This window comes from Lissotriton vulgaris, chromosome 2_2 (assembly GCF_964263255.1).
Source record: "Lissotriton vulgaris chromosome 2_2, aLisVul1.2, whole genome shotgun sequence".
Lineage (NCBI taxonomy): Eukaryota > Metazoa > Chordata > Amphibia > Caudata > Salamandridae > Lissotriton > Lissotriton vulgaris.
Window position 1 is genome coordinate 74,981,903 of NC_141688.1, and position 24,251 is coordinate 75,006,153.

The 24,251-nt window shown below is 49.8% G+C and overlaps 1 protein-coding gene across 5 annotated transcripts in view; it reads left to right on the plus strand.

The window, feature by feature from the left end:
* Positions 1-24,251, plus strand: part of SIN3A (SIN3 transcription regulator family member A) — an 802,206-nt gene that overhangs the window by 450,789 nt on the left and 327,166 nt on the right. For all 5 annotated transcript variants that reach the window (XM_086959309.1, XM_086959306.1, XM_086959307.1 and 2 more), the window contains 2 exons: positions 6,285-6,403; positions 18,355-18,565. In XM_086959309.1, coding sequence (XP_086815435.1) covers positions 6,285-6,403; positions 18,355-18,565 — 330 coding nt within the window. The remainder of the gene's footprint in view (positions 1-6,284; positions 6,404-18,354; positions 18,566-24,251) is intronic.

Sequence of the window (24,251 nt, forward strand, 5' to 3'; positions counted from 1 at the left end):
TTCGCTCCTTTTGTGGCCAAGGAAGGGGCTCCCCCACTCGTCCTGCTAGCCACGGTCTGCAGACTACTGTCCAGCGCAGTGGCGGACGAGGAAACCGCCGTGGCGGCGGCAGAGGACAACGGCGAGACCAGTCCACACCGCCCCTGCAGCATCCGCCTCAAAACCTTCCTAGTCCGAGCTTGCTGGCCCATGTGACGCCAGTGGGTGGCAGGGCTCGCCATCACCACCTCCACTGGCGCACCGTCACATCGGAAAGGTGGGTGCTGCAAATCGTCCGAAGGGGCTACTCCCTCCTCTTCGAGGCGACCCCTCCAGCCATGCAACCGCGATACCACCGCGTGTCGGGGGATCACTTGACACTTCTACGAGAGGAAGTTACGGCCCTCTTGGCCAAGGGGGCCATCGAGCGTGTTCCTGGGCCAGAAGTAGGGTGTGGTTGTTACTCCCACTACTTTCTGGTACCCAAGAAGGGCAACGGGTGCCTACGCCCTATCTTGGACCTGCGGAACGTCAATGGCTTCCTCTGGCAGGAGAAGTTCAAGATGCTGACACTAGCTCAGGTCCTAGCTGCCTTGGACCCAGGAGACTGGATGGTAGCGTTGGACTTGCAGGACGCTTATTTTCAAATCCCCGTCCTGCTGGCCCACCGTCGTTACCTGTGGTTCACGGTAGGCCACAAGCACTTTTAGTTTACCGTGCTCCCCTTTGGCCTTACCAGCGCCCCACGGGTGTTCACAAAAGTGATGGCGGTGGTCGTAGCTCATATGCGCAGGTTAGGGGTTTCAGTCTTCCCCCTACCTCGAGGGAAGGCGGGCTCGCCCCAGACAGTCGTCAGCCACCTCCAGACTACGGCTGACCTCCTGCACCTGCTGGGGTTCTCCATCAATGTGCCGAATTCACACCTGTGTCCCTCTCAGAAGCTCCTATTCATCGGAGCGGTTCTGGACTCGGCGCAGTTTCGGATTTATCCTCCCGAGCAGCGGGTTCGGGATATTCAGGCTCTGATTCCGATCTTTCAGCCGCTATCCCGAGTCTGTCAGGTTGACGCTGCGGCTTCTGGGGCTGATGACCTCCTGCATCCTTCTGGTGCATTACACCAGGTGGCGGATGGGGGCTCTGCAGTGGGACCTGAAGTTTCAATGGGCCCAGCATCAGGGCAACCTGTCCGACCATGTCTTGATCTCGGAGGGCACTGCAAGACAGTTGCAGCTGTGGCTCACGGACCACGATTGGGTCAGCGGCAGATCCCTCTCCCTACCCCAACCGGAGCACGTAGTTGTGACCGACGCGTCCCTTCAGGGCTGTAGAGTCCACATGGGAGAGGCGGAGATCAGAGGCCTCTGGTCTCCGGCGGAGTCCCGGCTCCACATCAACCTTCTGGAGCTGCGGGCGATCCGGTTTGCGCTGAAGGCATTCCTCCCCTCTGTCCCGGGGAGTGTAGTGCAGATGTTCATGGACAACACCACCGCCATGTGGTACTGCAACAAACAGGGCGGAGTGGGGTCGTGGACCTTATCTGCGTGTCCCGTATGGGAGACGTCCCCTAGTCACAGCTCACTAACCCTGAATGGGTATTTCAACTTTCAATAAAGTTCGTCAATGAAAAAAGCTGTTTCAGTTCACAACCATTTTTCTTCATTTTTCTTTTCTGATATGACTTGTTATCCAAAGAATTTTAATCATATGAATGGAAAGGTCAAATTTAGTTGAAATACCCATTCAGGGTTAGTGAGCTGTGATTAGGGGACGTCTCCCATAGGGGACACGCAGATTTTTGGCTGATTTCCATGCACTCTGACTCGGAGAGTGCACCCTAGAGCACGTTGAATCTAAATATTTTATGTGGAACTGTGTGTGCAAGTGTGACTACTCATGTCGTGGACCCTATGCCAGGAGGCTCTGCGCTTCTGGCAGTGGCTGGAACATCAGGGCGTGACCTTGGTGGTTCAGCAGGTTCTCTGAACGCCAGGGCGGACAAACTCAGCTGTCGGTGCATGATGGATCATGAATGGCGCAAGGCCTTTCAGCAGTGGGGCGAGCCACAGAAGAGAACACGCAATGTCATCAGTTCTGCGCATTGGAATTTGCAAGGCGGCACTCGCTCGGAGTCGCTTTTCGTCACGAGTGGAGCTGCGGTCTGTTGTATGCCTTTCCGCCTATACCACTTCTGCCCAGAGTGCTGAAGAAGATCCTTCGCGCGACCTGGCCCAAGTTATCCTTGTGGCTCTGGACTGGGCACGAAGATACTGGTATCCAGAGCTACTCAGTATGTCTGTCGATCCCCTGATTCGTCTGCCTCTTCAGGAGGACCTGCTGTCGCAGCAGCAGGGGAAGGTCCTCCACCCGAACCTGTCCAGTCTCCACCTCCATACTTGGAGATTGAGCGGCGACAGTTAAGGCCATTTGACTTGCCTCCAGAAGTTTGATGTAATTCTGGCAGCCAGGCATCCCTCCACAAAGTCGGTATACACCTGCAGGTGGAACAAGTTTATGGCATGGTGCACAGCAAAGGCTGTGGATCCCCTTTCTGCCCCTCTTTCTGAGGTTCTCCTCTTCCTTCTTTCTCTTGCCCAGCAGGGCTCTGCTCTGGGCACTATCAAGGGCTACCTATCTGCCCTTTCCTCCTTCTTAAGGCTACCTGATCAGCCTTCTTTGTTCAAGTCCCCGGTTGTGAACAGATTCTTGAAGGGCATCACTCATATGTTCCCCCCCCTGTTTCTTTCGTGATGCCTCAGTGGGACTTGAACCTTGTACTTACTTTTCTGATATGCACTTCCTTCGAGCCACTTCATAACTTTCCTCTCCATCTTCGTACCCTTAAGACCGCTTCCCTGGTTGCCAACACCTCTGCCAGGAGAGTGAGTGAGATCCAGGCTCTTTCATCCAAGCCTCCCTTCCTTTCTGTCCATCCGGACAAGGTTGTGTTTCGGACAAGACCCTCTTTCCTGCCCAAAGTAGTCACAGCCTCCCACATCGGGCAGTCCATCACCTTGCCCACCTTCTTTCCGCCTCAGCATCCCTCTAAAGAGGAAGAGCGGCTCCACCGTCTGGACCCAAAACGTGCGCTCTCATTCTATTTGGATCGCACACACCAGTTCCGGGTGGATGACCAACTCTTTGTTGGTTACGTGGGCGCTAAGAAAGGTTGGGCGATGCACAAGCGGACCATCTCTCGGTGGGTCGTGTTGTGCATCAGGATGGCCTCTTGCATATCTATTGTCCCCCATGCCCGACTTCAAATGCGTCCACTGCAAGAGTGCCTTGCAAGACAGTGGAACCAGGCTCAAGGACTACTAAAAGACCTAGTGTTGGTAGACAGTCGTGCTTACAACTCTCTGCAGTGGTGGAACCAACAAAACCTTTCCAAGGGCCGACTGTTCCAAGAGCCGGTTCTACAACTAGTACTAACAGCGGACGCATCACTGACAGGCTGGGGAGCCCACCTACTTCAATACACAGTACAAGTGCTCTGGACAATCAAACAAAAGAGACTACATATCAATCAACTAGAGTTGCTAGCAATATTTCTAGCCCTAAAAGCATTCCAGAAATACTTGTACAACAAGACTGTGTTGATCCGGACGGACAACATGACAGCCATGTACTACATCCAGAAACAGGGAGGAACACTCTCCACAGCTGTCCCACTTGGCACAGAGCATATGGAAGTGGGCAATTCCAAAAAACATCTTTCTCCTGGCAAAACACCTCCCAGGAAAAGACAATCAAATACCGGATCTGCTCAGCAGACGCAGCCAACAACTGCACGAATGGGAAATTCACCCCCAAGTTCTCCAGCCGTTCTTCAAGAAGTGGGGTCACCCAGAGATAGACCTGTTTGCAACAAAAGAAAGCTCAAAATGACAATCCTTTGCCGCCAGGTTCCCACATCCGTTGTTACAGGGCAATGCAATATGGATGAACTGGTCAGGCAGATTTGCGTACGCTTTTCCCCAGCACCACTGATTCCGCTGGTGGCACGCAAACTACGGCAACAGTCACTCACAATGATCCTAGTTACTCCCGCATGGGCGAGACCGCCATGGTACCCAACGTTCCTGGAACTTTCAGTAGTTCCTCATCAAAGGCTACACCTCGTTCCCCATCTTCTAACTCAGAACCTTGGAGAAATCAGACACCCAGATCCCAATCAGATGAACCTAGCGATCTGGCTCCTGAAGTCTTAGAATTTAGATACCTTAACTTGCCTCCAGACTGCATGAATATCATTAAAGAGGCTAGAAGACCAACTACTAGAGCATGCTATGCAGCTAAATGGAATAGATTTGTTATCTACTGCAGCAATAACCAAATCAACCCATTAGATGCTTCCATTAAAACATTATATGTTACCTACTGCATCTTCAAAGATGCAACCTAGCATACTCTTCTATAAGACTACACCTTGCTGCTGTAGCAGCATATCTCCAAAACAGACAACACCTTTCACTGTTTCGGGTACCAGCAATCAAGGCTTTTATGGAGGGTCTCAAAAGAGTGATTCCTCCAAAACGCCCACCTTCACCAGTCTGGAACCTAAATATAGTACTCACCAGACTCATGGGACCTCCTTTCGAACCTCGGCATTCATGCGAATTGCAATTCCTAACATGGAAGGTGTCATTCTTGATTGCCATTACTTCACTCAGGCGAGTTATCGAACTACAAGCACTAACTATTCAAGAACCCTTCATGCAGATACATGCTAACAGGGTAGTACTTAGAACAAACCCTAAGTTCATGCCAAAGGTCATATCCACTTTCCATATTAATCAATCAATAGAACTGCCAGTGTTCTTCCAAAATCCACAGTCGGTAGCTGAAAGAGCCCTACACACAATAAATGTAAAGAGGGCTCTGCTTTATTATGTGGACAGAAATAAATCATTCAGAAAAACAAAACAATTATTTGTTGCTTTTTCACCACAACATAAATGAAATCCCATATCAAAGTCAGGAATAGCCAGATGGATAGTTAAATGCATTCAAATATGTTATCAAAAAGCTAAACACACGTTAACTGTCCTCCCAAGAGCACACACTATGCACAAATTGGGGGCATCCATGGCTTTCCTAGGAAATATTCCTCTTGAAGACATATGTAGAGCAGCCACATGGTCTACTATACACACTTTCACAAAACACTACTGTGTAGACGTACAAGCAAAGCAGCAAGCTGCTGTAGGCCAGGCTGTCCTCAAAACTCTTTTTCAAACTGCTGCAGCTGGCACAGGTAACCACCGCTAGAGGAGATACTGCTATACAGTCTATGCACAGATGTGAATTCAGCAGCCCACATGCCTCGAACGGAATATGCTACTTACCAGTATGCATCTGGTCTTGGCATGTAGGGCTGCTGACATACATATCACCCGCCCTCCTCCCCGGTGCCTGTTACAGCTGTAGCATTATCTTTTGCATGGCCATCTCTTACTTTACTATCTCCATCTCTGCCACAATGGCGAAAAACAATCTGAGTATGGAGAGGATGCCCATGCGCACTGTAGTCCAGGGGAGGAGGCATCTATCTCGTGATACTTCGAAGACTCTTCCAGGACAACAAGGTGCAATCATCCGGACCCAACACTAGGCGGCAATCTATGCACAGATATGAATGTCAGCAGCCCTACATGCCAAGAACAGATGCATACTGGTAAGTAGCATATTCCTTTTCACTTATAAGGACTAAAGCTCATACTTCCAACCCAATCTGGGCTTCGGGGAAAAATACATCACAGGATATTATTGAAGTTCACTTGGTCCTCAAATGCAGATTAAATCCATTAGCTTCATTTTGATCTTGCTAATTACGTTTAATCTAACTCTCTGCTGTCATTCTGCTCAGTTAGGAAGGGTTAAGTAAAAGCCATTTGCTAAGGATTGGGCACTGTGAAGTAATTTTGCTCTTTGTAAACCTTTTTTGTTTAAAAAAAATAAAAACCCTGTTATTATCCACATTTCCTGGATTGTTACAGGTAAGTAATATTTTACTCCCCTTAGGCGCAAAATACATTTGGGAGCTTAGTGAAGGTTATTGTTTGAAAGACCTTAAAGACTTATCTGGTCTCTTGGCACATGGAGAGATTGAACTGTATGCAGATTGAGCTTTGCTTCTAAATGTGCTCCAACAAGAGATACAGTTAAGATTGTGCTTGATGCCCAGTGGAGAGCGATTCAAATGAGTGTAGTTTGCAGCCATGGCATTTTCCATGTTAATGTAATTTGGCCCATAGCCCTTTAGAAGAAAAGCCTCCCAACATCTTTTTGAATGTCTACTCTGCTAGGTTCGAAAGGCTCTGCATAGTGTTGAAGCATATGAAAACTTCCTGCGCTGCTTAGTGATATTTAACCAAGAAGTGATCTCCCGAGGGGAGCTGGTGCAGCTGGTTTCACCCTTCTTGGGGTAAGTACTTGTGTTGTTCTAGACCCACTCTTCCACTGTAAATCACACTTAAAATGCATAGTGCATGTGTAGAAGCCTGGATGTTACTAATTATTTCCTATAACATATTACTGAATGACTGTTCTGGTTTTGAGCAATGCATATTCTTCGCTATATGACTAGAGCATTATGCTCTTAATAGCTGGTAAATGAGCAAATCAGTGTAGGAAAGTAGGGTCTGCTATCCTATGATCACCCAGATTTTTTTGCTTTTGTTTCACTGGTTTACGACTTTCTCTGGCTGTGGGCCTGCTAATCAGACCCACAGCCTAGCTGTTCTCTCACTAAATTACAACGTGTACCTTGGGTGCATTTACCAATTGGTACTGGGCCACCTTATCAGACCCTGTAACTCAGGGCATAGGTGTACCCAGGGCCTACCAGGGGCTGAAGCATGTATTATGCCACCCCTGGATGGCCATCTAAATCTGACACAACTGGCTGCACGACAGCTGGGGCAAGGTGGTGTAATCACCCTTTGCTTTAGATATAGTATACCTATATCTAACCCTAAAATGGACACACAGATTCCTATCAGTCACTCCTATGGCAGGCCTCGACAATCCTAAAGGCAGAGTGCTTGGAATCGTGTGAGATGGTGCTCTGGCATGAGCTGAGCCCGTTTGCAGCTTGCCGAACCAAGTCCTAATAGCTGTTCCATGATAACGCATACCATATACTCTTAAGTGCATAATAATCCTCGCGGTTAAATGCTATCTTTGGTATTGCTTTATCAAAACATGTCGAGTAAGGTGTCATACGAATTGGAATACTAACCCCTCGCCAATTCTGGCGACTGGGTTAGCATTCCACCCTTCTAGAGGGACACGACATGTATGTAACTGTGAACCCCGGTTAAAGTTAACTCGAGCCTCAGCATCACAAAATGGATGCTGCCACCACAGACACAAGTCTGACCCCCTGCAGCTGGGAGTCCTTCCAGCGAGGGGAGCTTGGACAAAGGGTTTCCTGTCAGGGGCGGTGCTAGCACCATCCCAGACAGGGTTTTGTGTATCCTGGGTAGGCAGGGCTTTACAGGAAGGTGACTGCAAGTGGTACCCCGGTGCTCACTACGCATCTGCCGGCTAGAACCAATTCCAGGGGCACACCAACCCCTGAGCTGGGGAAAGTCCGGCATGGGAGAGGGGTGTAACCACCCCCCTTCCTGGTCCCACCCCTAGGGCAGGACCTAGTAGCGTACCCACCCCTTTCTTTAGGATAAAGGCAGGAGCGGGGACCCTTCCAAATTAGATCATCTTTGAATCAAGAAACTACTTTCTACGAAAGGAACTCTCGACTTTTTCTCAAGATTTCTCCCTTGTGGCTAAGGAGTAGTCACCCTGCATCCGCAGGCACCATCTAAGAACTCTGCGGTTTGCTGCACATCCTTCCTCCGGAATCCGACTGACCAGCTCGACGAGACCCGGCTTCCCTGGCACCTCTGACCTCTACCTACCTCTACAGCTAAGCTGAGAACCGTAGGTGCGACGAAACCTCGAGGGACCGGCCATCATCAGAACTGCACGACTTCTATCCAGCACGACCGCCGAGGGATCCTCTGGTGAGTGCTTTGGGGTCCGAGAAGCCCCGACCCTGAGCAGCTCCAGCACCGAAGTCCAGCCCCCCAGCATCCACGAGATCTGCGTGGGGCCCTTCTGCTTTTTGATGCTCACCGCGTTGTCTGGCTACTAGCCCGCTGGCTTGTGGCCTTCCCGACGACGACCGACGACATCACCACTGCTGGTCTGGTTGCTCCAGACTGGCCCTTGCTCCCTTCCAAAAGAGGAGCACCCCGGACCCACCTGGTCCACTCCAGACGCCATTTTAGGTCCACCGCGTGGGCTTGAATTTGCCAAGACTTGTTGCCCCAATCCTGGGTCCAGCGACGTCGACAGCAGCAACCATCGTGGGACAGCTCGCACATCCATCCTGGTCACCGACAACGCCTCCTGGTCCGTGAGACTGCAGAGCCCAGCGTCGCCCACTCACCTGGTCGAGGTGACTACCATCCGGTGCCATCCTGGTGCCCATCTGATCACTGGCTAGTAGTTAAGAACTTGGTCCCCTCTGCTTTCAGGTGTCATCTATCTTCGATCCAGGCTTGGATCACTTCAAACAATCTTCACTGGTCGCCTGCCAGCAACTCTTTCTTCAGGCTCCTGGTTCGTCAACAAGGATTCCCGACGTCTTTTCAGACCTATGCAGCCGCAGCCCCTGGGCTAGGTAACTTCGGCATTTCGGTGCCCCAGCATAGCCTCACTATCCAAGGGTCCAGATCCACTTTCGTTTTCAGCCTACCTTATCGGGTTCGCCCGAGAACACTAACTTTGCTTTTACTAGCCTCCATAGACTTTGTCCCGCATCCCGCGTGAGAGTGCACACTCTGCACTCGAGTCCCCTAGGCCTCCTACTAGTAATCTGAAGGTTCAGTAACGTAGTGCTAGCGATTCCAAAGCCTATTAGTCCAGTACTTACCTGCTAGTAATTTCGCATTCAACTTCCATAGTATATGGTTTTCCGTGCCCCTCTGGCATTTGTGTACATTGTGCAACTTAAAGTATTTTCGTAAGAGTTTTGTGGTGTGCTTAGTACCCTGTCCTCATAAAGAGTACAGGGCTGTTGTGATCTAAATAAATACACTGTTTATTTACATAACACTTGTGTGGTGTCCTTTCAATTGGTATTCAAGGGGTATATGTGATGGTATAACAGCTGGCTTAACACGCCCTCTAGAGTTTAGCCCGAAGACTGCTCTTGTCCATGCTACTAGGATAGCTGGTCTATCGGTTGACTTACAACCAATCACCATAAGGGTTGTTTGGACTGATACATAGTGATCACTAGAATAGTGAATACTGAATATCAGGCCAACTTCTCACATTGGTGAGCGGCGGTTGGGATTTGAGCTTGCTGTTGTTTTACCACACGTATCCTAAGAACATCTGTGTGAAAGATCACATAAGTTAAGGTACATATAACTTAGCTTAGAATACTCTGAGTTCTACTGAACCAGCTGTTGTAGTTTAACCAGGCTTAGCACACCTTGACTACAACTCTTAGCAAGGGATCAGTAGGCAAACAAATAGTGTAGGTAGGTACATCACTTACACCACACTAGAAGCATGACTAACCACAGAGAGTCTTCAGAGACCCCTCTTGTGGTTGTGGACCCTCCACAGGTCACTTCCAGATATGCTGCTCTTAGCTTCCAGGAGATGAGACAAATCTGTACATCCAGGAAGCTAAAACAGGGTTCAAACCCTACCATTCCCTTTCTGATTGGTCTCTTAGAGACTTATGATGCCAGGAGGTCTGCCAACGCAGATCCTTCTCATCCAGATGGGAAGATGCCCCCCTTACAGGGTCCCTTTGATAACCATGACCATCCCCTCCAGGAGGCAGATGATGCGGAGGACGAGGATGAAGATGAGTTATCAGGGGAGGAGGCAGACAAAGGTCAGGTAGAAGTCAGTAGACTCACTAGGACCAACTTAAGTAGGCATGAGAATGGATTTGGGGGACCCCCAGGGCCACTCTCAGGCAGACTTAACATTGGGAATGGACGAGATAGGTCTCTATCCAGAGGCTCTAACAGATCCATTCGAACCAATGGCTCTCAGACCTCTTCTCATAGAGGGAGGTCATCCCCTAAGAGAAGGGAGCATGAAGCTAAAATGAGGGAAGCCAATCTGAGGATTGAAATGGAAGAACTTGCCCTGGCCAAAGAGAGGCTTGCCTTTGCTAGAGAGCAAAAGTTAAGTGGGTTAGATCTCACTGGTGGCAGCATTCTCCCAAGAGAAAAAGACAGAAGTTTAGACACTAGACACCTGAGTAAGATAGTGCCCCCCCTTTAAACAAGGGGATGATATCCACAAATGGATAACTGCTTTGGAGAGGGCCTGCACTGTCCAGTGCGTCCCCCAGAGTCAGTGGGCAGCTGTCTTGTGGCTCTCCTTTGAAGGTAAAGGTAGAGATAAGCTCCTCACTACTAGAGCTGAGGATGCTAACAATTACCAGGTCCTGAAGAATACACTGATAGATGGGTTTGGCCTAACCACTGAGCAGTACAGGTTGCTGTTCAGGGATACCCCGAAAACTCAGTCTCAGGATTGGTCTGACTTTGTAGATTGTGCCACTAAGGCTTTGGAGGGCTGGTTGCTGTGCAGTAAGGTTACTGATTATACAGGATTGTACAATCTGATCATGAGGGAACAGATTTTAAACAATTGTCAGAACCAGTTGTTGCATCAGCACCTTGTTGACTCAGATCTGACCTCTCCCCAAGAATTGGGAAAGAAGGCAGACAGATGGGTCAGAACAAGGGTTAAGCAGAACCAGGGCCAGAACCAGGGTGGTCAGAAGAAAGCAGACCAGAAGGGTAAAGATTCTAAAGGTGAACAAAATGACCAGAAGTCTTCGACAGGTCCCCAACAATCCAAAGAGGGTGGGGGTCAGGCTTCCCAGAAGAAGAAGACTCAAGAAGGCCAGTCAAAAAGGTGGTGCCAATACTGCAAAAGTAAAACTCGCTGGTTTAGTGAGTGCACCAAGAAAGGAGGGCAAACTTCTGCCATTGCAGCCCCTAAGGCAACTGCACCTCCTAGTACAGTCAGCAGTGGTAGTGCACCTCCCAAGGGATTAGTTGGGTTAACCTTGGGTTCTGAGGGGTATGACAACTTAGTTGGCACACTCACTCAGGCTGTCCTTGTCTGTACAGGAGATGTGGACATATCCCCTGATGTCAGTCCCAATACTTTGGGCAAATACAGACAGACACCTTTAATAAATGGAAAAATGGCTCAGGCCTATAGGGACACTTGTGCCAGTGTCACCATGGTGACACCTAACTTTGTGGACCCTGGACAGATCATGCCAGGTACAGATTTCCTGGTGACCAGTGCCAGCAACGTCACTACCAGTCATAGTATGGCGATTGTTGCTTTCTTCTGGGGAGGGGTAAATGGCCAAAAGAAGGTTGTAGTTAGTTCAGACCTCCCAGTGGATTGTTTGTTGGGCAATGATTTGGAGTCATCACAATGGTAAGAAGTGGAGCAGAGGACTCACATGGAGATGTTAGGCTTGCCAGCACATGTGCTTGCTGTGACTAGGTCACAGGCCAGAAGATGCCCCACTGGACAGGTGCTGGATCCTGGAACAATGGACCAGACACCTTCCAAGAAGAAGAGCAGGAGGGTTAAGGCATTGCCTTCCCCCTTGCCCCAGTTTGAGGATCAAGTTTCAGAGGAGGCTGACCTACAGGAACTGAGGGAAACTGAGCCTAAAGAATTTGAACTTGATCAAGTTGAATTTCTGGGCTCAGGGGGACCCTCCAGAGCAGACCTGGGGAAGGAACAGTTCGCCCGCCCTTCTCTTGAACCCCTCAGACAGCAGGCTGCTGCTGAGGCTGCAGGGAACGCCACAGGTGCCCACAAGGTATACTGGGAAGATGGACTCCTATACTCTGAGTCAAGAGACCCCCAAGCCTGGTGCAAACAGGAGGCTGGTCATCCCCTTGTCTCTGAGAGGTTTCCTTCTCACCTTGGCCCATGAGATTCCCCTTGCAGGTCACTTAGGCCAGAACAAGACTTGGGACAGGATTGTCTCACACTTTCACTAGCCTCATATGAATGAAGATACCAAGGAGTTTTGTCGCTCCTGTGTCACTTGCCAAGCCAGTGGTAAGTCAGGTGGCATAACAAAGGCCCCCCTTATACCAATGCCTGTGGTGGGGGTGCCCTTTGAAAGAGTGGGGATTGACATTGTTGGTCCAATGGAACCCCAGACAGCATCAGGGCGCAAGTTTATACTGGTGGTGGACCATGCCACCAGGTATCCTGAAGCTATTCCCCTTAGGACCACTACAGCACCTGTTGTGGCAAGAGCCCTAGTTGGAGTGTTCTCCAGAGTGGGCTTCCCTAAGGAGGTTGTCTCTGACAGAGGTGCAAACTTCATGTCAAGCTACTTAACTGCTATGTGGAAGGAATGTGGTGTCAACTACAAGTTCACTACACCCTATCATCCACAATGCAATGGGCTTGTTAAAGGTTCAACAGGACCCTAAAAGGGATGATTCATGGACTACCTGAAAAGCTCAGGCGTAGATGGGATGTCCTGATACCCTGCCTTTTATTTGCTTATAGAGAAGTCCCACAGAAGGGGGTTGGCTACAGCCCTTTTGAACTTTTGTATGGACATCCTGTAAGAGGACCTCTGTGTTTGGTGAAGGAAGGATGGGAGAGACCTCTCAAAAAGCCTGCAACCAACATAGTGGACTATGTACTTGGTCTCCGCTCCAGGATGGCTGAGTACATGGAAAAGGCTTCCAAAAACCTTGAGGCTAGCCAAGAACTCCAAAAAGCTTGGCATGACCAAAAGGCTGTCCTGACTGTATACCAGCCTGGACAGAAGGTGTGGGTGTTGGAGCCAGTGGCCCCAGCAGCACTCAAAGACAAATGGTCTGTGCCCCACACAATCCTTGAGCAAAAGGGAGAGGTCACCCACCTGGTAGACCTTGGAACTCCCAGGAGCCCCCACAGGGTGCTCCATGTGAACAGGCTCAAAGCATATGTCGACAGGAAGGACATGAGCTTGCTCATGGCCATAGATGAGGGACAGGAGGAAGAGAGTGACCCTCTCCCAGACCTGCTCACTCAGAATCCTGATGATGGATCAGTAGATGGTGTTGTCTTTTGTGGCAGCCTCTCTGAACATCAACAGAAGGATTGCAAACAAGTTCTTCAATCCTTCAGGCATATGTTCTCTCTAACACCCAGTCAAACCAATTGGTGTACCCATGAGGTTGACACTGGTGACAGCTTGCCAGCTAAGAGTAAAATCTACAGGCAGCCGGACCATGTTAGAGACTGCATCAAAACAGAAGTGCAGAAAATGTTGGAGTTGGGAGTCATTGAACCCTCAGATAGCCCTTGGGCTAGTCCAGTAGTTATAGTGCCAAGGCCTCACACCCAGGGTGGTAAGAAAGAGATGAGGTTTTGCGTAGACTACAGAGGTCTCAATGCAGTCACTAAGACTGATGCCCACCCAATACCAAGGGCAGATGAGCTTATAGATAGATTGGCTTCTGCCAACTACTTAAGTACATTTGACCTGACAGCTGGGTATTGGCAAATCAGGTTAGCTGAGGATGCCAAGCCCAAAACAGCATTTTCTACCCCTGGTGGGCATTATCAATTTGCGGTAATGCCCTTTGGTTTGAAAAATGCACCTGCCACCTTCCAAAGGCTGGTGAATCATGTTCTCACTGGGCTGGATGACTTCTGTGCAGCATATCTTGATGATATAGCTGTCTTTAGCTCCACCTGGGAGGATCAACTGGTCCACCTGAGGAACGTGTTAGAGGCACTGCAAGCAGCAGGTCTCACTATCAAGGCCACAAAGTGCCAGATAGGGCAGACACAGGTTGTATACTTGGGCCACCTTGTAGGTGGAGGCCAAGTTCAGCGACTGAAGAGCAAGATACAGTCAATCAGGGACTGGGCTCCTCCAACCACCCAGACTCAGGTTCGAGCTTTCTTGGGCCTGACTGGTTACTATAGAAAGTTTGTCAGAAATTATGGATCAATTGTGACTCCACTTAATGAACTGACAAGTAAAAAGATGCCAAAGAAAGTTCAGTGGACAGCAGGCTGTCAAAAAGCATTCGATGACCTAAAGTAGGCCATGTGCACAGAACCTATCCTCAAGAGTCCAGACTACTCCAAACCATTCATTGTCCAAACAGATGCTTCTGAGTTGGGTGTGGGAGCTGTTCTATCTCAACTGAATTTTGATGGTAATGACCAGCCCATTGCTTTTATAAGCAGAAGGCTGACCCCCAGAGAGAAAAATTGGTCAGCTATTAAGAGGGAGGCCTTTGCTGTGGTTTGGGCCCTGAAGAAACTGAGGCCATACTTGTTTGGCACTCATTTCAAGATTCAGACCGACCATCAGCCCCTCTTGTGGCTAAATCAGATGAAGGGTGAAACCCCCAAACTGCTTAGGTGGTCCATTTCCCTACAGGGGATGGATTTTACAGAGGAGCATAGACCTGGCACTGATCATGGCAATGCAGATGGGCTCTCCAGGTATTTCCACTTAGAGCAAGAAGACTCACCTGGTCAAGGTTAGTTTATTGTCCCAAAGTTTGGGGGGGGGTCATGTAGGAGAGTAGGGTCTGCAATCCTATGATCACCCAGATTTTTTTGCTTTTTTTTCACTGGTTTACGACTTTCTCTGGCTGTGGGCCTGCTAATCAGACCCACAGCCTAGCTGTTCTCTCACTAAATTACAATGTGTACCTTAGGTGCATTTACCAATTGGTACTGGGCCACCTTATCAGACCCTGTAACTCAGGGCATAGGTGTACCCAGGGCCTACCAGGGGCTGAAGCATGTATTATGCCACCCCTGGATGGCCATCTAAATCTGATACAATTGGCTGCACGACAGCTGGGGCAAGGTGGTGTAATCGCCCTTTGCTTTAGATATAGTATACCTATATCTAACCCTAAAATGGGCACACAGATTCCTATCAGTCACTCCTATGGCAGGCCTCGACAATCCTAAAGGCAGAGTGCTTGGAATCGTGTGAGATGGTGCTCTGGCATGAGCTGAGCCCGTTTGCAGCTTGCGGAACCAAGTCCTAATAGCTGTTCCATGATAACGCATACCATATACTCTTAAGTGCATTATAATCCTCGCGGTTAAATGCTATCTTTGGTATCGCTTTATCAAAACATGTCGAGTAAGGTGTCATACGAATTGGAATACTAACCCCTCGCTAATTCTGGCGACAGGGTTAGCATTCCACCCTTCTAGAGGGACACGACATGTATGTAACTGTGAACCCCGGTTAAAGTTAACTCGAGCCTTAGCATCGCAAAATGGATGCTCTCACCACAGACACAAGTCTGACCCCCTGCAGCTGGGAGTCCTTCCAGCGAGGGGAGCTTGGACAAAGGGTTTCCTGTCAGGGGCGGTGCTAGCACCATCCCAGAAAGGGTTTTGTGCATCCTGGGTAGGCAGGGCTTTACAGGAAGGTGACTGCAAGTGGCACCCCAGTGCTCACTACGCATCTGCCGGCTAGAACCAGTTCCAGGGGCACACCAGCCCCTGAGCTGGGGAAAGTCCGGCATGGGAGAGGGGTGTAACCACCCCCCTTCCTGGTCCCACCCCTAGGGCAGGACCTAGTCGCGTACCCACCCCTTTCTTTAGGATAAAGGCAGGAGCGGGGACCCTTCCAAATTAGATCATCTTTGAATCAAGAAACTACTTTCTACGAAAGAAACTCTCGACTTCTTCTCAAGATTTCTCCCTTGTGGCTAAGGAGTAGTCACCCTGCATCCGCAGGCACCATCTAAGAACTCTGCGGTTTGCTGCACGTCCTTCCTCCGGAATCCGACTGACCAGCTCGACGAGACCCGGCTTCCCTGGCACCTCTGACCTCTACCTACCTCTACAGCTAAGCTGAGAACCGTAGGTGCGACGAGACCTCGAGGGACCGGCCATCATCAGAACTGCACGACTTCTATCCAGCACGACCGCCAAGGGATCCTCTGGTGAGTGCTTTGGGGTCCGAGAAGCCCCGACCCTGAGCAGCTCCAGCACCGAAGTCCAGCCCCCCAGCATCCACGAGATCTGCGTGGGGCCCTTCTGCTTTTTGCTGCTCACCGCGTTGTCTGGCTACTAGCCCGCTGGCCTGTGGCCTTCCCGACGACGACATCACCACTGCTGGTCTGGTTGCTCCAGACTGGCCCTTGCTCCCTTCCAAAAGAGGAGCACCCCGGACCCACCTGGTCCACTCCAGACGCCATTTTAGGTCCACCGCGTGGGCTTGAATTTGCCAAGACTTGTTGCCCCAATCCTGGGTCCAGCGACGTCGACCGCATCAACCATCGTGGGACAGCTCGCACCTCCATCCTGGTCGCCGACAACGCCTCCTGGTCCGTGAGACTGCAGAGCCCAGCGTCGCCCACTCACCTGGTCGAGGTGACTACCATCCTGTGCCATCCTGGTGCCCATCTGATCACTGGCTAGTAGTTAAGAACTTGGTCCCCTCTGCTTTCAGGTGTCATCCATCTTCGATCCAGGCTTGGATCACTTCGAACAATCTTCACCGGTCGCCTGCCAGCAACTCTTTCTTCAGGCTCCTGGTTCGTCAACGAGGATTCCCGACGTCTTTTCAGACCTATGCAGCCGCACCCCCTGGGCTAGGTAACTTCGGCATTTCGGTGCCCCAGCATAGCCTCACTATCCAAGGGTCCAGATCCACTTTCGTTTTCAGCCTACCTTATCGGGTTCGCCTGAGAACACTAACTTTGCTTTTACTAGCCTCCATAGACTTTGTCCCGCATCCCGCGTGAGAGTGCACACTCTGCACCCGAGTCCCCCAGGCCTCCTACTAGTAATCCGAAGGTTCAGTAACGTAGTCCTAGCGATTCCAAAGCCTATTAGTCCAGTACTTACCTGCTAGTAATTTCGCATTCCACTTCCATAGTATATGGTTTTCCGTGCCCCTCGGGCATTTGTGTACATTGTGCAACTTAAAGTATTTTCGTAAGAGTTTTGTTGTGTGCTTAGTACCCTGTCCTCATAAAGAGTACAGGGCTGTTGTGATCTAAATAAATACACTGTTTATTTACATAACACTTGTGTGGTGTCCTTTCACTTGGTATTCAAGGGGTATATGTGATGGTATAACAGCTGGCTTAACACGCCCTCTAGAGTTTAGCCCGAAGACTGCTCTTGTCCATGCTACTAGGATAGCTGGTCTATCGGTTGACTTACAACCAATCACCATAAGGGTTGTTTGGACTGATACATAGTGATCACTAGAATAGTGAACACTGAATATCAGGCCAACTTCTCACAATCAGTTTCTTTGATTCTTTTTTTTCTTTAAAATAAAGCGGAACCCATAATAAAAACGTTCGGATTCAAAATAATTTGGAAGACTTATTTAAACTCAGTCTAGTAATCCACAACGTATATGTGGTCTACTTGTGAAAAACATGATCCTTCTGAGTATTGCTTCTATTCTTAGGTCGGGGATGCACTGAAGCACTAGCAAACTTGTATACAACATAAAAAATACAATGGTCCATTTTATTTGTCATGTATATAGACTATCAACATTATTCTAACTTAGATTGTTAGCCATTTGTTTTATAACTTGGACAGAACCATTCAAGGGCATTCTGCAGCTTTGATTAGTGTAAATTTTAAAATCAAAACAAATGATTCAAGACTAGCATTGCTCCCATTACACATGAAATATTTACAGAATTATAATTAAAGGTTTATTGAGACATCCGTAATCCAGAGAAACATAGAGTATTTCTTTCTGAAGTAGCAAGTGCAGTGGTATAATATTTAGTCCAGCCATTTGCATCTGGTTAGAAAATCTTTTTAAAAAAGTTTATCTGCCTAGACCAGCTTGGAAAGTGCATATTCATGTAAGTGTTACTGTTACCAGTTTGCAGCAGTTTTATTGAAATCATAGCCGTAATCTAAGTCCACATATAATTTTTCATGTTTTACTAGGTAGCATTTTTGTGAAAGCTGTTGCTACCTCTACCCCTTCAATCTTATATGCCCGTCTAAATCAAAGATTGGCTTGAAGTTGTGCTATGATATTTGAAATGTGAAAGTGTCCTTAAAACTGATTGCCTAGACTATGGCTTTCTTTCACATCTTGTTATACTAAACTGCAAACGAGGCACACACTCTCTGGTACCTGCCTAATATTTTACTGTTTCCTGCCCTCTCTTTAAACTACATAAGTAGCACCCATTCCAATCCTTACTAGGCCATCCCATCGGTCTTCCAACTTCTGTTCTAATTGGGTTCAATTCGGTTTTGTGACATTTTGCTAATTTGATTGCTAATTTGTCTTGATTGAATGTTATTTCCCTACAGAAAATTTCCAGAGTTGTTTACCTGGTTCAAAACCTTCTTGGGCTACAAGGAATCGTCTCACATTGAGCCATTTCCCAAGGAGCGGGCAACAGAGGGCATTGCTATGGAGATAGACTATGCCTCCTGCAAAAGACTGGGCTCCAGCTACCGAGCATTGCCTAAAAGCTACCAGCAGCCAAAGTGCACAGGGAGGACCCCACTCTGCAAAGAGGTTAGTGGTGTACAAGAATGGGGGTATGCTTTCTCTATTGCTTGCTTATGGTAACACAGACTGCTAGGGTAACTCACCCTTGTGAGCCACACTGTGTCACAATCTTTAGTCTTGCTTGTGAGTGCGAACTTCACGAATTATTTATGCACCATCATTGTTCTCTGAAGGAATGTCTAAATGCCTTTTGAACCTGAATCGCTAATATTCAACTGGTCTTTATATTTGTATATTTGTGCCTATGGATGGTCTTCAATATCACACTGTAATTAGCTACTCTTTTTCATTGATGAAGAAATATTTGCAGGTCCTGGTTAATATTTTCCCTTATTAAATTTTAATACATACAAACACATTTAGATCTGCAAATGGAAATATGGCTGCTTTTTATGTCTTTCAAAATATGCTTGTTAAAGGTAAAGCAATTGTACTGCATCATAGATTTGGCGGACCAAAGCTTGTGACATTAGAATGTAAAACTTCCACCACTACCCTATGACTCTTTCTTCCCCCCCCCCCCCCCCCCCCCCCCCACCCCCTTCTTGACCATTCCACTCTGGTCGAGGGAAGATTGCTACAGTTCCTTCCTGTCTGGAACATCACCACCACAGACAGGTGGGTGAGACAAATTATTCAAACAGGTTACTGTCTAGAACTCACCTCTACCCCCCCAAACATACCACCCAGGCAGCGCCCAATGTCACTGGAACATTTATCACTACTAAAACAAGAGGTATTCTCCCCCCTTCAAAAACAATAGAACCAGTCCCCCTTCATTAGCAAAAGAAAGGAGTTTACTCCTGTATTTCCTCATCCCAAAAAAAGACAGATCTCTTAAGACCTATCTTTGACCTCAGACCCCACATGGTCACGCTTCAGCAAGTCCTTCCTCTTCTCTCACAAGGCGACTTCCTTGCCAGTCTAGATCTCAAGGACACCTACTTCCATATTTCCATTCACACCTCTCACAGGAAATATCTACGGTTTGTAGTGGAGAGTCAGCATTACCAATTCAGGGTACTCCCATTCGGAGTCCCCACAGCGCCCAGAGTGTTCCCCAAATGTCTGGCGGTGGTTGCAGCTCACCTAAGAAGACCGCAAATTCACATCTTCCCATACCTAGACGACTGGCTCATAAAAGCCAACTCATACAGCCAGTGTGCACATCACAATTACGCTACAATCCAACTACTACGTGACTTGGAGTTTACCATAAACCTTGCAATGTCTCACCTACAACCGTCCCATATACAACAGTACCTCGGTGCCACAATAAACACGTCAAAAGCACTTTCATATCCCAGTCCTCCCAGGATAGCAAGCATGCAAAGCCTCATAACAAAATTTCAACCGCAACACTCTCTTCCAGCTAGAGTATTGATGCAGTTGATAGGGACGATGGCCTCTCGCATATTTATAGTACCTCACACAAGACTCCAGATGCGTCCTCTACAGGAATGCTTAGCACGAGTGGAACCAGGCTCAAGGTCAGCTTAAAGATCTGGTGTTGGTGGACGGCCGCTCACATCGTTCTATTCAATGGTAGAACACCCAAAACCTTTCCAAGGGGAGACCGTTCATCGAGCCCATTCCACAGATTGTGCTAACAGTGGGCGCATCGCTCTCCGGCTGGGGAGCTCATCTATTATATCGCACAATCCAGGGCAAGTGGACGCCTCAACAAAGGTTACTCAACATCAATCAACTGGAGTTACTAGCCATATTTCTAGCATTAAAGTAATTCCAGAAACAAATATCAGGCAAAGCTGTCCTAGTCCGCACCGACAACAAGACAGCAATTTACTACATACAGAAACAAGGCGGGGGCACACTCCCTACAGCTCTCCCAACTATCACAAAGCATATGTAAATGGGCTATTCCCCAGAACATTTTGCTCCTAGCCCAATATGTTCCAGGGGTCCAGAACATCATAGCAGATCTGTTAAGTCGTCAAAAACAACAGATTCACGAGTGGGAACTTCATCCGCAAGTTCTTCAACCGTTTTTCCACATGTGGGGAAAAACAAGAGATAGATTTCTTTGCCACACGGAAATGCCAAATGCCCAAGCTTCGCCGCCAGATATCCACACCCAGTGTCCAAAGGCAATGCGATATGGATGAACTGGTCAGGCAGATTTGCGTATGCTGTAAGAAAGTGAGTTTCTGTTGCAGTACCCCATCCCCCCACTTTCTGCCTGATACCTGATGCACTTTCTCCTTGGTGTACCCTGGGTCCCTGCCAATCATGTACCCAGGGCCTGTGTTCCTTCATCAAAAACTGTACTAAAGCCTAAACCCAATTGGCATCTCTGGCCACCTGTCATCCCCTAGCAAATGGTACCCAGGGCATTGTGACCAGAGAAGACCCCTAAGGGCTGCAGCACTTATTGTGCCACCCTTATGGGGCCCTGCACCCTGACACACACACACACACACACACACACACACACACACACACACACACACACACACACACACACACACACAGCCTTTGCCTCCTGAGTGTCCTGATGCAGAACTAATCAACCACCTGTTAGACGGAGACCCGGAGGGTCAGCCGAGCACAGGGGAGAGGCCTCCGGTGAGGGCCATCTCCAGCGATCGTACAGACAAGTAACTTCCCCCCCACAGATGGACACCACTCCAAGATGAGTTCAACACACTTTATATACGAATCTTGAAGCAAGGTGATACGGTACAGTGGGGTTAGGACACGAGGGTCCTCTCAATTCTAGTCTCTGCAGGGGAGAGTGGTAGCGTGTCGGTCTTAGTACCGGTCCAGTACAGGTGCGGCAAGAAGGAAGCTCACAATCCTCGAGCTTGGGGATCCGCTGAGATGGGCCGCGGCAGCGCCAGCAGGCTTAGGTCGATAGTTCACAGCAAGGAGGGCCGCGGCAGCGCCAGCAGGCTACGATGATGGTTCACTTGCGAGGAGGGCCGCGGCAGCGCCAGCAGGCCAGGATGATTGTTCACAACGAGGAAGGCCGCGGCAGCGCCAGCAGGCTACGAAGATGGTGCACGACGAGAAGGGCCGCGGCAGCGCCAGCAGGCCAAGACGATGGTTCACGTTGCAGAGGGCCGCGGCAGCGCCAGCAGGCTTTGGAGATGGTTCACAAGAAAGGGCCGCGGCAGCGCCAGCAGGCCTTCAAGGATGAGTTCCTCACGGTGTCTCTCGACTCCAAGATACAACTGACTTCCTGCTCTGGAGCTGCCCCAGTTATAGGTCTGGTCTCCTTTGATGTCCGGACCCTCGCACTTGGAGGTCGGGAGGTCCGGGATGAGGGAGTCCAGACACCCAGCAGGGGGGTGGAGCCAGCGCCCGGGGAGGCCGGGGGCGATCGACACCTGGCGGAGGGGAGCCATTGACACTCCTTCTCCCATTGACCCGCCAAGTGGTCTCTTCACCCCCTGGGTGGATGGTGGTGCCTCGATGTCGGGGCCTGGCCAGGCCCAGGGTTGGGGTCGAGCCGAGGCCACGCGGCCTTGTCATGTAGTGTCCAAAGATGGCGGCTGGGCCGGGGCAGTGGTGCTGTCGGGGGCCCGGGCCAGCCGATACTGGGGTGTTCAGGAGCTGTAGTTCCGTTGTGAATGGACCGTGGGTTGCCCCGGTGGGTTGCCGGGATGGTTCTTGTCTTGGATACAGGGAGAGCAGGGGTCCGGGCCCCGCCATGCGGGGAGGGAGCGGGCCTTCCACGCGGCCTGTCCAACACCACCCCTCTAGCTGTGCAAGTGGTGTGGGCACAGGTGCATGAGCCCTATCCCCCTACAGTACCCAGGGCCATTCCTGGGCACTGTAAGTGCAGTGATGCCATTAAGAGTATATGGTACTGGGAGGTTGTCATTACTAACTCCACAGCACCATAATGGCTACACTGAAGTTTGACAAGTTTGGTATCAAACTTCTCATCACATTAAACCTGCACTGATGCCAGTGTGGGATTTAATGTAAAAAGCACTACAGAGGGCATCTTAGAGATGCCCCCTGAAACCTAACCTACAATCCACGTCTTGTCTGAGAGGATGCCTAGGCTGATACACAGCAGACATGTTGCTGGACCCCTGGGAGGAGAGCTCCCGCTCTCCTGGGCCTGCAACAATGCACATCCTGGGACGAGGTGCCAAGCCTCCTCCCCCAGGATGGGCACAGGATTCTTCAAAGGCATTCCACCTTTGTGAGCTTCTCCAGACCACTTGCTGTACTCCGCAACTTGCCCCCACCAGTTCTGAGCCCCACTATGGCAGGAAGACTGGCGGTAAACCCTACGTCAGACGGGGGTATGCCTTTCTGGTGGAAGAGGCAAGGTGATGCACGACCCCGGGCTCTGGCATCTTGAAGATGGGGAGCCCTGTCCAATCACAGATAGGCTCTTGCCCCTCTCCTGTTGGAGGGGGGCAGGAGCCTAGCAGGCTAGGGGGTGTACCCACCCCAGGACAGGGACCCATTGCTCCCTGCCCTTACCCTACCTGTAACGCCCCTAAATTTAGTATTTAGGAGCACCCTGAACCTATTTCCACAGATCCAGTTTACGAAACAAGAAAGATCAAGGAACACAAAGACCTGCCGTGCAGCTGCTAAAAAGAGGAAGACACTAACTGATTTGGCCCCAGTCCTACCGGCCTGTCGACCCTCGAACCTGCTCCTGGTAAACCCCAGCATCTCCAGTGGTCAGCAACCTCAAAAACCCCGAAGGACCGGACTGCCTTGTGACTCTGACTACCTGGGTCTCCCACGAGCAGTGCTCCTGCTCAAAGCAAGTAACAAGCCCTGGCATCAGCCCAGAACCGTGAACCCTGCACACTCTGCACCCGCCAAGCCTGGCCTGTGCCGGAGTGAATTAAGACCCTGAGGACTCCCCCCTCCCCCCCCCCCCCCTGCGATTCTGACTTGGAATCCTGTGACCAAGGACCCTCCTTGGCGACCCCGTCAACTCCTGCAGCCTCAGGACAAAGGACCCCTCCGACCGCTACTAGCAGGGTGGTAAGATTTCCCAACCTCAAAAGACAACCCTGCACCCAGCGCCCCACGGCCCCCTGTGCCCAACTCCTGGGTGCCTACCTATCCTCCAAGGTGCCATCTTACCCCTCGAAGTGTTGGTCACTCCAGAAGGTCCTCCGTCGCCGAGCCTGCAGCCTTTGTTCTCTTTTCAAGATAGTCATTGAATAACCTTGAGTGCCTGACTGCTCAAAAGCACCCTGCACCCAGCTGCCAGAGTGCCTCTGGCAGTGCAACCTGTACCCTATCCCACTTCGCCATTTGCCCTGAGCAAGTGACCAGGAGCCCAGCTCCCACGTGTGCGTGGCCTGCTAGCCAGCTGCCACCAACCAAAGGCCCCCTGCCTCTCATTGGATAACATTGTGCCTAACTACCTCTGCACCCGGCCGCCCCTGTGCCGCTGCGGGTGTACCAACTGTACCTACCTGACCCTGGAGGACCCCTGAGTCTATGCCCAGAACCTTAACTTCACCAGTTGACTACTCGCCTGAAAGCCGATAACTCACTTTCCTGCCATAGGATAACATTGACTGGTTTGACTAGAAAAATCTTCTAAGTGTGAAGTTTTGAAACTCTAAAATATTCCTATAAATCAGCCGAGTAACGAATTTTGAAATACTCATCTGGATTCAGGAGAGGCGCCAGTACTGTACCTTTCAGCCCAGTACTGACCTGCAAAACTAATTTTAACTGG